Source organism: Podarcis tiliguerta, assembly GCF_965153285.1.
Source record: "Podarcis tiliguerta genome assembly, chromosome: 10".
In the NCBI taxonomy this organism is placed as follows: Eukaryota; Metazoa; Chordata; class Lepidosauria; order Squamata; family Lacertidae; genus Podarcis; species Podarcis tiliguerta.
Window position 1 is genome coordinate 44,330,359 of NC_139543.1, and position 13,964 is coordinate 44,344,322.

The 13,964-nt window shown below is 43.1% G+C and overlaps 1 protein-coding gene across 1 annotated transcript in view; it reads right to left on the reverse strand.

Annotated features, from left to right (window-relative positions):
* FAM83F (family with sequence similarity 83 member F) overlaps positions 1-7,686 on the reverse strand; it is a 29,493-nt gene extending 21,807 nt beyond the window's left edge. The window contains exon 1 of the mRNA XM_083400457.1: positions 3,375-7,686. Coding sequence (XP_083256583.1) covers positions 3,375-3,914 — 540 coding nt within the window. The 5' untranslated portion in view covers positions 3,915-7,686. The remainder of the gene's footprint in view (positions 1-3,374) is intronic.
* Between the last annotated feature and the right edge of the window lie 6,278 nt (positions 7,687-13,964).

Consider the following 13,964-nt stretch of genomic DNA (forward strand, 5'->3'; position numbering starts at 1 on the left):
GGCAAATTGCCCTCCCTGACATCAGCTAAAAGTATTTAAAGGCTGGAGGTCGAATGACTACAAAAGTATAGCTCATCTAAGACTTTATAGAACCTTTACTCTCAATAATGATGGAGCTCACAGGTGAATAATACTTTCATTTGAACATATTTGTAAAGGGAATCTTTTCTCCTTTTTGAAGATGGGAACAACATGTGCCTGCCTCCAGTCTGCAGGGACCTTACCAATTCTCCAAGAATTCTCAAAGACAAAAGCTCTGAGATTACACCTGCAAGCTCCTTTAGTACCTTTGGGTGCAGCCCATCAGACCCTGGAGATCTGAATTCCTTTAAAGTACTTAGGTGTCCCCTTACCACCTCTTTTCTATCTTGGGCTGTAACTCTCTCCTTCCATTGCTTATTCTGTTATGGAATTAGATTAATGGAATGGAATTAGATTAAATTGAGTCCATTAATTTCAGTGGGTCAACTCTGAATATGGCTTGGCTACCAACCAATTAAAACAAGATTACACATACAAGGGTGGATACAATAGTAATTTTTATGTACTGTATATACAATTGCATATTGGATCACACCTTTAAAATTCATATGAATTAATTAATCTAGAACTCTATACTAACAATTGTGTAATTAGAATAGAATACTTACTACACAATCCTGACAGTCTCCAGGAAAAGGATGTCTGAGGTGTTACTACTCTGTCTTATGTGAAGCTTAGTAAGCAGTGCATGCTCAGTATTTAGGCCTAAGACTGCTATCCACAAAACACATACATCAGAGTACTCATACTTTTATGGAATACAGTTTAATTTTAACTATATGAGTAGCACAAATGTAGTGTAATGGTTAGAATATTGGGTCAGCTCAGTGGTAGACCTCTGCCTTGCATACAAAAGATCCCAGGTTCAATCTCCAGGTAGGGCTGGAAGGACTCCTGCCTGAAAGTTTGGCAGAGGAGCTGCCAGTGAGTATAGACAATACTGTACAGGCTAGATGGTCCAATGGTTCTGACTTGGTATAAGGCAGCTTCCTATGTTCCTAGTATCAAGAAGGTCAGGACTTGAATGCCTGCTCAGACTCATCAATGTCAACGGGTGACCCTGGGCCAGTGCAATCCACTCGTGTGTTTAGAATAAAAAAGTAAAGGTAAAGGTAAAGGGACCCCTGACCATTAGGTCCAGTCGTGGCCAACTCTGGGGTTGCGGCACTCATCTCGCTTTTTTGGCTGAGGGAGCCGGCGTACAGCTTCCGGGTCATGTGGCCAGCATGACTAAGCCGCTTCTGGCGAATCAGAGCAATGCACGGAAACGCCGTTTACCTTCCCGCTGGAGTGGTACCTATTTATCTACTTGCACTTGGATGTGCTTTTGAACTGCTAGGTTGGCAGGAGCAGGGACCGAGCAACGGGAGCTCACCCCGTCGAGGGGATTCGAACTGCCGACCTTCTGATCGGCAAGTCCTAGGCTCTGTGGTTTAACCCACAGCGCCACCCCGCCCCTGTGTTTAGAATAGAATTGTAATAAATAGAAGGACCTTGGAGATCAGAAAGTTCAATTCCCTGCTTAATGAAGGAATATTGCAACTACTGTACAGTATCTCTGACAGAATGCAGTAGTCTCTACTCAGGTGTCTCTAGGGAAGGAAGTCTAGTGGAGTTCATGGGATTCTTGTGAGTATCAAAGGTGGTGGGGAGAACCATGTATGACACTTTGAACAACAACAACACTACAAATGTAGTAGAAATAATAAGTTCATTTGTGGTATTTTAACGCCATACAAGTCAAAACAGAATCTAGAGCCTTCAAATGAAGTCATAATGATTAAAATTGGCTCCTCTAAGTACCAGTGATTATAATTTTAGGAAGTTCTTAAACATACTATAAGCAAATTGTCTAGGAATATTTACTTCTGAGTAATTTGCAGGGTGCCCTTAAAGTTGTTAGTTGCCCTCTATTAAAGAGGACGTTTCAGCCAGTTTTCCTGTCTAGAACCTATTTTATATTTCACACTTCCTCAGACTGTCTTTTACTTCAGTGCTCTTCAAAACTTCCAGGATTTTCCCTATATAAAAAAATGCCTTTCATGACCAATGTCTTATGACTTAGACTGCTCATGGCTAGGCCTATTTACAAGAAAATAAAGTCCACTAAACTCAGTTTATTTACCCTAAATGTGTCTAAGACTGTGGCTCAATAGAAGACTAACAAGTAAGGATACAGTCCTTGACATACATGCACCACAATCCTAAAACACAGAGAAAGCAGTGGAGATATGTGTGAGTAGCTGCTGGATTTTATATTTTCAATTTTTTTCACCCAATATTTGTTTATTTTTCCCAGCAGTCCTTGGTGTATTGGCTGGAGTATCATTTACTCCAAATAATCCAGTTTCTTCCCCAAAGAATCCTGGGAGCTATATTTTACCCCTCACAGAGCTACACTTCACAGCACCCATAAACTACAGTTCCCAGGATTCTTTGCAGGAAAGCCATGACTGTGTGATAGTCTGATAGTAAAGCATGTTTTAAATGTATGGTGAGGATGTGAGGACTTAGAAGACCTAATATCAAGTCTCTACGCAGCCAGGCTCACTAAATAATCTTCAGCCACTCGCCACTTCTAGGCCCACCCTAACAAAGTGTTGTGAGGTATTAAGGAAATGGGGAAAACCCATTAGAGGAAGTAAGGGATAAAAGTGCCATAAAACAAAGTAAGCGGGAAGGGCACAACAATGGCTGGTTAGTACTTGTACACCTGTAATTCATTTCAATGTGACCTGAAGAGGAGAGCACAACAGATTGTAGATTTATGGTTATTATCAAGTGCCCTTCCTCTGAAGAGGGCATGTGATTGCAGTATATATTCTGCAGGAGAAATCCACATGGCATAATGGAGGAACTTCTTGGATGAAAAACTCAAAATACAGGACACTACAAAATCATGTTGGGGCTTGTCCTGTGGAGTTGGGTCGTTCCATAATAAGGCATATCTATGAGGTCCCTTGGGCTGCGTTGCCTTGCAGGGGCTTGGACCAGACGACCCTCAGGGTTCCTTCCAACTCTACAATTCTATGAGAAAGGCAACCCTTGAAAATAAACTAAAAAAGTTGCCTGTTAGCAGAAGAAAGGCGCAAGTGCTTGTTTGTTACGGAAGGAGAAGCGGCCTTGGGTCCTGAGGAGCTGAAAACGAACGTTGCCCTAAGTAAGAAGTTTCCTCTTGACGCCTCAGTCCCCTTTCACCTAAAAACACTCAGAAGTGACGCGGCCCCCTGAATCCGCGCTTCTAAAGGCACGAAGCAGGCGGCTGTCGAGGCCTCCGAAGAGGCGCGCCTTCCCCTCGCGGCCTCCGAGGGTCTCCCAGGCGAGATACCCACCTTCTGCGCCTGCTGGATCATTTCGCGCGCCACTTGCTTGACGTGAGGCGCGTTGTCTTCCTTGCGCGGGTGCGTATACAGCCCGAGGCGGCTGACTCCCCGGTAGAAAGTGTTGGTCCAGCCCATGTCCAGCGGTGGGATCTCGGTGTCGGACCTCTCGGGCCAGTAAGCCAAGGACAGGGGCTTCCCCGAAGGGCCGATGACCGGCTTGCCCCCCTCGAGGTGGGCATCGTAAGCGCGCCAACCGCCCCGCAAGGCCTGCAGCTCCCGGCTGGAGAGGAAGTCTCGCAGCTGGTCCTTTTTGAGGCGCTCCTTGTACGCCTTCTCCCCCTTGGCCAGCAGGACTTCCAGCGCCCTCCGCTGCTCCTCGCTGTAGTAGTAGCGCGGGTGGTGCTCGCTGACCCGCTCGTTCACGTGAGCGTCGTCCAGGCACAGCAGCTGAGAGTCCGCCATTCTCCCGCCGCCCCGCAGCCACGGCTCCTTCAACTGCCGAGCTGCCAACGACACCTGGAGCCCGGCGAGGAGGGGAGGAGCCGGCATGTCCCGCCTCGCCTCACCTGGGCCGGCGCTCGCCTCCAGCAACGCGCTGCGCGGGAGCTGCGAAGTCAGCAAAGGGCCGCGGGTTGAGGCGCGCGTCTCCTGCTCCGCGTGGGAAGACCCAAAAAGGGAAGGAAGAAGCCAGGCGCGCCCCGCTGCGCTCCAGGGCTTTTTTTAGCCTGACTTCGCCCCTTCTGACTTCTTATTTTGGCCAAGACTAGAGGGACGCTGACATCCACACACCACCAAAATTTAATTCAGATATTCAGTTGTTATCTGGCCTGTTGCTTTTACTGCTCTCTTAAAGGATTTTCTTGTAATGTGAAGTTGTACTTTATTTTTGTACGTGTTCTGTGTTAAGCCAATTTAGGAGAGCTCTGTCCTAAGAGGTGGGGTGAGTGGGTGGGTGTGTTACGCATGAAAGCAGTTCATATTTTATTTGTCGACCCGAGAGTGTTTTTAACCTGCTTGCCAGCCAAAAAGGCATCCAGAGCAACTGGCATACAATCCGTTAAAACAGTCCCTGTCTGCAGGCTTAGTGCAGTCAAAAGGACACAGCACGAAAGGAAAAAAGGATGTGGAAGGGAGAAAAGCAAATCCAGGGCCCAACTTAAATTCTTTTTGCCGGTGATATTCTGGCGTTTGCTTTAGTCTGCAATCCTGTACCCACCTACCCAAGAGTAAGTCCCAATCATTTGAAGTAATTTGTGAGTAGACATGTGTAGAAGCGTATCTTTATTTTATTATTTATTTATTACATTTCTATAGTGCCCTTCATCCGAAGATCACAGGGCGGTTTACAATATAAAAACACAAAAATACATACTGTAACAACAAATGAAAACAATAACGCCTCCTATATAATTACTATTTATTACATTTTTCTTGTTTATGATTCCATCCTTTAATGAATTCTTTAAAGAAATGCATAACAGCAGAAACTACTATTAAAAGTACTCCAGTCCAATAGATCAATGTCTGCCCTGTTATTTTTATGACAGCCATTCTATAGGATTCCCTATGTAAGTCTCACTGCAGTTACAAGGGAACAATTTGGTCACTTGTGTCAATAGTACCGCCTGGTACAGCAGTGCCATGCATGTATTGCTGTGTGGGAGAGCTCAGTTCCTGGTGGATTGCACTCTGCCCGCCCCCCCCCCCCAAGTGCTCTGCGATTTTTAATGGCACTACAGTTGCCAGAAGTGGGAGGAATTGCCTTCTATGGGTGGATAAAAGGTAGTCTATCTTTATCTTACAGTGTAAAATGCTCTGATGGGGTAGTATCATGTCAAACTGGAGTCTGAGCTGAACTGCTCATTGCATGTGTCGGACAAGTAATATTTCTTGGGAGAAGATGAGAAAAAATTGAGAGAGGCAAATAGCAAACATTTTGGCTTCCAGGATTTATTTGTTTTATTTTTAACAACCTAGATGGCTGGGCTGTCTGACAGGCTGCTCAGTAGAGAGGAAAAATCGAGAGGTAGATGAATTGCATGGCAAAGGTTGGTAAGGCGGCAAATGTGCTTGATAAATCAATTTATAGTACAGATTTGTAGTTTGTCAAATATGTTTGCTATGGCACTGGTGCATCAGTGTGTGCTTATTTGCCATGTGCATTCATTGTACACTTAGGCCATCTCGTAACAGTCCACTTTTATGGCAAGATCACTAGAGAGCATCACTTTGTATCTCTGCCTTTTAAAATAAAATAGATGTGCCTGTACCAATGCAAAAGGGAAATTCCATATTTAACCATGCCGGATTGGACCTACAGGATGGGGGGGCGGGCATGCATTTAAACAGCTTTTGCTTATACTAAAGCCAGTGAGATCAATATCTTGTTCCTTACTTTTGTTCTCCAGGCCTTTAAAACTGCTGCTTTTAACTGTTCTTATGGTTCTATTTTCTTTTATACTGTCCAATAAGAAACAAACATTTGTGTTGTCATCTGCTTGAAATATAATGTATTGTGGTGTTGTATGGGGTGTTAGAGGAGGGGTGGTACCTCTGGTGGGGGACATACTGTGCTCCTGGGGTAGTTTGTCCACCTTTGTCCACCCTCCACTCAGCTCTCACCTGTGGCTCCTAGAAGCTGTACACGTGCGACAGTGGCCACACCCCAGGAAACAGCTTTGACTTGCCAGCTAAACCAGGTGAGGGTAGCCAATGAATCTGCAAACCCTTGGTGACTTAGGGGCTTCCATACAGCAGAAATATCATTTTTCCAATAATTAACCCAAGGCACACTCATTGTTTAACTCATTGTTAAAATGCATTTCCCCCTTTCCCATTTGTGACGGAAATATAGTTTGTTTGGATTGTGAATACATTGTGGAATGTAGTTGCACAAGTATCAGGTCACTGGTTGGCTAATGCCTGCTCTGTCACTAGTGATGAACTATGCAACTCTTCCTGTCTCCAAGTCTAATGGCATTTTGTGAGTTACATAGTCTATTTCCTATGTTTTCCTGTTAAATTTTAGAGGATGACTGCTGTACCATTGCCTAAACCAGAGAAGCCACCCTTCAATACGTCATCATTTCCCCGTGCTTAGTTTTATAGGCCTTTTCCTCCTCCCCTTTTCTAGCATTTCAACACACTCTGCTTCTTGCTCCCTACATTGCACCTCACCCTGTAATATAGGATTGCTGGACTGTCCATAAAGGCCATAAAGATGCCACAGAAGTATGTTTTAAATGAGTCATCTGGTTAAGCCCTAATAATTTAAAACAAAAATAAATGGAGATGAACCAAAATGGCAGCCTTCTGACTGAGTAACAATGCTAATTTAACTATTTTGTTGTTTGAAGTTCACAGAAACCTTGGGCTTCTGTTTTCCATACAGGTGTGCTTCACCGCCTGCACGTAATTAGACCCAGTGACTTAAGAGGGATTGTTCACATAAATTAATTGTATGCAAATAATGAGACAGAAGGCAAAAACCTGTCCTGTTCCCACTTCTTATAAAAGTATTCCCATTAAGCTTCAGATGTGTGGCAGCTTGAACATATATGAAAGCTGCATTGGAATGTCTAGTCCAGTATTATATGTCTGGTTTGAGACAGGTGTTTTTCCCAGCCCTGGTACTCCAACCAGAGTTGCCAGGGATTGAAACGGAAAACGTCTGCATGTGCAGCATGTGCTTCCCTACTGAGCTGTGGATGATTGGAAGCCTGTCTCCGACCCCCAATTTCCCCATGAGCCACACTGTACAGGACTACAGTCTCAAAGAGGCTTACAAGAAAAAAATACAGGGCATACAAAATTTGCAACATACAGTAGTTCAAAATATCAGGAAATAAAAATATTAAACCATTCATAGTGCCAAAGCCTCCTGAAATAAAATTGTTTTAACCACACACGGAAAACCATAGTGCCTGCCTGATTTCTAATGGGAGACAGTCCCATAGAGTTGGACCCACTATAATGAAGGCATGATTCCTCATTGACATGAGTTGTGCTTCTGGTCCGTGGGAGAACCACTAATAGGGACTCCCTATATATGATCTCAGTAATCAGTCTGGGACTTACGGGGTCTTTGTGAATGAAACATGCCAAGTCCCACCAAACAACGCTGTGGCAAGAAGAAGAAGAAAGAAGAGCGGTTCCCATGGCACAAGGCTTTTTACGCACGAGACTTCAACATTTACGCACAAGACTTCAACATTTTTTTGCCTAAATCAGTTTGTAATCTGAATGTAAAACATACATGGAAAAGAATGCACGTGTAAGTTATAAATGTCTCTTCTGCTCTCCATTCCATGTTAACATAAATAAAAGCTGCACATAAGTAGTGAGAGAGAGGCTCCGAAGTGGCCATTAAAATCTTACGGGCAAAAATGCTTCTAATTCCGCTTTACCCTCTGTTCAGTGGAAGGCTCTACCCATCTGTTCTGAGTTATCTAATACAGTACAGGGATGGAGCTAAACCTTATTTTTCAGCAGGCAATAAACCTGAAGGTGCGAAAAGTGCAAAATAATGTATTCTGTTCCCTCCTACTACATTTTTAATTGGATCCATTTCTTTACATGCCATCTACTTTTTATCACATTGGCTTTAACAGGAATGGGATCAGGAGATGTATGGAGTAAATAATAGAAAAGAAGGCCTATTTCATGCCTTTAAATGTGCTGGTTTTCTCTCAGGCAAATCTTATTGGCTGTATGCTTATGTTCCTGGCCTGGTTCCAGATAATTTCCCAAAGCTACTAAAATGTCCTTTCAAGAAATATGGCCTCTCATTGAAATCTTCTCATTACTTAGCTTTGAACCTTCCTCTGCCAAATGCCTCCCACGTATATTCTGGTTACTTGGCCCTAATTACTTCACTTTACAGAGGCTTGCAGGTTGTGTACTACTAGATAAAAGATGTGACACCTTATATTTAACATTTAATTGTAGCTGTGTTTGTCTTTAGTGTATGTGTCCCTTGCCAGTCTCTCCTGTGTAATTTTAGTCCCTAAATAGCCTGCCTCATGATATATTCTTAGTTAAATTCCCTAGTGGTGCTTTTCTTTTCCTCCTTGTAGCAATTTCCGTCACAAACTCTTGCTATAAAACTTTTGATACCCAGTTCTTCAAATGCAAAATCCTCATTTGCTGCCTTTTCACTTTAACAGCTAGCTCCCCGCTCCACTTCAAATGCACCAATAAACAGTTTCCATGCTAAAAACAACTGGTGCAATATGCCAAATAAAAGCGAGCTTTGAGAAGGAAAGTGAATAGTGATTAGGATGAGATACAAATCTCTAGCAGACCTTGAAGAACAGTGAGGTTCATACCTTTGGTCTCATGTTTTGGCAGTAACCCAAAAGTTTATGGTCAAATGTTTGGTTGTGGTTAAGAACATAAGAGCCCTGCTTTTTGTGAGTATCACAGTATTGCCCTTGAGGTCTTGTGATATTATCTCTTTGAAGCTGGAGAATTACTAAGAATTCCAAATAGTAGCATATTTCACCAGAGGCATTTGAACATTGTTGTCATCATTTATATATATATATATATAATAATGGTTTGCCACGTGGTTGACAACAAACACTTTTTAAAAACTGTTATTACCCTCCAGTACCAATAATAATTATTCTTCCCACGGACTGTGAATGCAATCAACAACCTCAGTGTGTAGCTCCATTTTTCTTTGTATGTTTAATTGTCATTTCATTCGTTTCATTTCATTTCAAAAATGTTATTTAAATATTTATTTTCTTTATTCCCTTTTAATTTCGAAAGAAAGGCATGTGCATATGATAAATATATAGAGAGTGACCCAAACAATTGCCATAATAAATACTTCCAATATATCTGATAAGAACAGGGATATCCACTGAGCTGAGGCAAGGATAATAAGGACAGGCAAAAGTGGCCAGATAAACTCATACTTTAATTGAATGAAAATCCAAAATGGTTGTTTGTTCATGTGTGGAAATACCAAATTGTTCCAAAATCCTCTGGGGCTGCCTGGCCTCTGAGAGTCTTTAAATGATGGGTTAGCGTTTCCAAAATGGCAATAACCATGCCTTTGAATACCCTGTATTCAAAGTAACTTATGAGGAATCTTTCCAGCTCTGTGAAATGACCAATTGAGCTGCAACAGTTAAATTACTAGCTCTTTCTTCACAATATACATTCTTCCTCTCAAACACCAACAACAAACATTACTTGGGGACCAATATCAAGTTTCCCCCGATTTCTTTCACCACCTGTTTCCCAAAGGGTCTAGACAAGTCCATCAGAGTTGCCAATAAGTCCCCGTCTCATTTAAGCTCTGCCAATGCACAGCATTGCTTGACCCCTTCAAGCAACAACAGAGTATTGTTACCTGCCACCCCCAGTCTCCAAGTGGTTTGAGATTCCAGGGAGTTCATAGTGCGCCTTACCAACCAGGGTCTGCTTCCTTTGGAAAATGAGGCACAGCGAAGACTGTGGTGTCTTTATGATATATGGTTTATTCACACATAAGCAACCTGAGCCTATAATGATGGGGTCCACAGCATTCATACCCCAAGAGGTTCTGCTTTCTCCCATAACCACAGCAGCCTTGAACCTAAACAAACCCCACCCATTGCCCTCAAACATTAATCTTGCCTCCTGCAAATGACAGACTCATAAATAAGACAGACCACTTTGTGCATTATGACATTCAAAGTGCACTTGTCAGGCACTTAAAATGATGGATAAAAAGGGAGAGAGATGACAGGAGAAAGAAAGGATGTTATAGTTTCTTGTGCCAAACTTGGAACAACAAAGGAAAGGGTTTGTCATTTTCTTCCATGTGAGGTGAGGTGGATGTGAGGAAATGAACTGCCCATGAAGGAGCTATTAGTTGACCCACTGCTGCCAACCCTATACATGTTTAATTTAACCTTGAGAGACCATAAAAAGAATCTGCCCTGCTTGAAAGGCATCAACATGTAGTTGTAAAAAGAGGGACACTGATCCCACAGACTGAGATTTAGTGTCAAGAAGTTCTCATGATTATTTGAGGGAAGCCTGTATAATTTTGCATCATGTTTCCCCACAGTTGCCAACCACAAGACCCAGCTCCCCAAAATCAAATGTCAGAATGTTCAGTTTAGCCACCAAAGAATTGCAGAAAGCCTGTGGAGTGTTTGGCAGTTTAGCTCCCTTTTATTTTGCATGTCAATGATAAAAGAATGCATGTCAGCACACTAGTGCAATTTTGTACATTTTGTTTATACTAATTAAGAGGGGTGGGAAATTGATAGCTCACTCTGCAATGTGGGAGCTGCCAGTATAATGGCAAAGTTTAAACCTATGTTATACAGACTAATTATGTTAATACACAACCAACCCTATGTCAGGAATGTAAAATACACATAGCTATTATATGGCTTTGCTTCTATGTTCCCTTGTTCTAGTATACTGAGAGATTTAAAAATGTGTGTCTTGGGAACCAAAGGTGCCAGTATTTTCCTCATGATACTCACTTTGCTCCCTTTCCCTGCATTTTCAATTTTATTGCACAAGCTGAAAACTAAGAGCATTGGAAGTCTGTTGCCTGGTTGGTCCTAGGGAAACTCCATTTTATTACCGTCTGGCAGGTGTTTGCGGGTCTAATTTTTGGATCAGGCATGCAATTACCAATAAGTGGAGACATTACTGTGTCTTAGTTAGTATTCCTATTACAGCATGAAGCCTTTGATCTGCTAAATGGTCAACAGAGACTGAAGTGCTTAGCTATGTCCAAAAGTGAAAAGATGCTTATATATTAAACTGGTTGTATGGCAGCTGCCTCTTAAGAAGATTTTCCATATGCAAGAGCTGAACAGTCAGCACATTTACAGCAGTATTTAGTGAAGTTTCACAGCTGTTTACTCAATAGCCTGCAGTGTTTTAAAAGCAAATCCCTCAATGAAACGAGAGAACTTGTATATAATCATTAATAGATGAAATTGTGCTGTAACATCTCATTCCAAATGTGTCTTCAGCTATGTCTAAAGCAAGAGGAAGAACAAGCAAGCAGTAGGTCCTCTGTTTGGAGATGTTGGGGAAATGCTATTGGGTGACACAGAGAAGGCGGAACTACTCAACACCTCTGCCTTCACCCAAAAGGAAAGTGATGCCCAACCTGGTGATAACAGAATAAGTGATGTAAGGAGGGGGCTGCAGCGCAAGATAGGAAAAGAGGTAGTAAGGAAACACCTAGCTACTTTAAATGAATTTAAATCTCCAGGGCCTGATGAGCTGCATCCAAGGGTACTAAAGGACCTTGCGGATGTAATATCAGAGCCCTTCTCTTTGAGCAGGGGTAGGCAACCTAAGGCCTGGGGGCTGGATGTGGCCCAATCGCCTTCTATATCCGGTCTGCGGACAGTCTAGGAATCTGTGTGTTTTTACATGAGTAGAATGTGTGCTTTTATTTAAAATGCATCTCTGGGTTATTTGTGGGGCATAGAAATTCGTTCATTCCCCCCCCCCCCCCAAAAAAAAATATAGTCTGGCCTACCACATGGTCTGAGGGATGGTGGACCGGCCCACAGCTGAAAAAGGTTGCTGACCCCTGTCTTTGAGAATTATTAGAGAACAGGTGAGGTCCCTGAAGACTGGAGGTGGGCAAATGTAGTCCCCGTCTTCAAAAAGGGGTGTGTGTGCCATAATCAGTAACGATGTAAAAAACAACAACTGTGAAATGCTGGTCCCACCTGGCATAATTTGTACAGTGAAGGAAAAGTATGAAAGATCCTCTTCTGCTCCTCTGCCACCAGCACCCCAGTATGTTCTGCCCCAAAGACACAATCTCTTGTTGCAATGCTCCAAGGGGCACATGACAGTGGTGAGCAGGGCAAGAGGCATCAACTGGCTGGGACCAGAAATGGAAAATGGGTGGAACAAGGGATGTGACTTTCCTTTGTACAGCACGCTACATTCCACCCCTGCAAAAGTTGGAGGCTTCTACACAAATACACATAGTCTTCTATCCTTCATCCAGGCAAGTAAGAGGCATAAAAACATCCCAGCCAGACAATAGCCCTCCAGGAGGATGTGCAGGAGGTGTGGCCTGGGGAGAGAGCATGGCTAGAGTCCCTAAGGCAGATAGAGTGGTTTGGAGGGCCATATTCAGCCCTCACCAAGCCTGAGGTTCCACCACCCCAGCTCAAGACTCCTAGGTCTAATCTAAGCAAAAAGGGGAAGGGATATAGTTATGTGGCAAGACAGCTAGAGGCTGACAGGGTCTTAACTGAAGGAAGAAAAAGTGTCAGATGTTTTTCTACCTGTCTTGCTGCTCAGCCTCTGGCAGAAAAAGCAGACTGCTGATTTGGAAAATTGTTCTAGTTGAGTCACAATGTGTTCACATGACCTCTCTCTTTCGGTCTATGACCCAGGAAAACCAGGCTTTTCATCCCTTTCTTCACCTCCTGTTCCTATGCAAAGGGGTGAGTTGTGGATCTGACTGGGGAGTCCTCTAATGGGAAAAAGAAAGAACAAAAAAGGCTTTCAAGCCAATTTTTTCTTAGAGGTTCTTAAATTGGAGATAGCGCCCACAGGGAATAAGTCTGAATGTATGTGGTCTTTTGCTTGTTCTTCTAGCGTTTTCAGTATAGGTAATTAAGGCAAGATATATTTTTTTTCTCTAGGCATCACTGTTACTTTATGGCACTAATAAATAAAATCACATTTGTTTTTCATTTATTTCACAAACTCTTCATTATTTTCCTCATGGCAGTGTTTCAGTTGTTGTTAAACTGTGAGATATATCAGCTGTTGGCATTTGGGAATGTTTCCTAACATGCCTGGGGCTAATAAGATTTCTAATCCAAAACATCTGGAGGGCACCTGATTGGAGAAGGGCACTATACAGTTTAGAAATGCTGGCAGGGATCCCATGTATGCTATACATTTAGAGCAGTATCACACAACTTTAAATAATAATGGCTTCCTCCAAAGAATCCTGGGAACTGTAGTTTGTTAAGAGGGCTGGAAGTTGTTAGGTAAAGGTAAAGGGACCCCTGACCATTAGGTCCAGTCGTGGACGACTCTGGGGTTGCGGCGCTCATCTCGCTTTATTGGCCGAGGGAGCCAGTGTTGATCCGCAGACAGCATGACTAAGCCATTTCTGGCGAACCAGAGCAGCACACAGAAACTCGTTTACCTTCCCACCAGAGTGGTACCTATTTATCTACTGGCACTTTGACGTGCTTTCGAACTGCTAGGTTGGCAGGAGCAGGGACCGAGCAACGGGAGCTCACCCCGTTGTAGGGATTCGAACCGCTGACCTTCTGATTGGCAAGTCCTAGGCTCTGTGCTTTAACCCACAGCGCCACCCGCGTCCCTGAAAGTTGTTAGGAGACTCCTATTCCCCTCCCAGATTTACAACTTCCTGAGCGGTTTAACAGTCAATCTCTGTGAGAATTGTTGCTCTATGAGCTGAAGAGGAGTTACCTAACAACTCTTGGCACTCTTAAACTACAGTTCCAGGTATTATTTGAGGGACGCCGTGACTCTTTAAAGTGGTATGATACTGCTTTAAATGTATAGTACGGATGGTGCCATTGTCCCTTAGGGGCAAAGCAGTTATTTTACTTTTGTAGATTA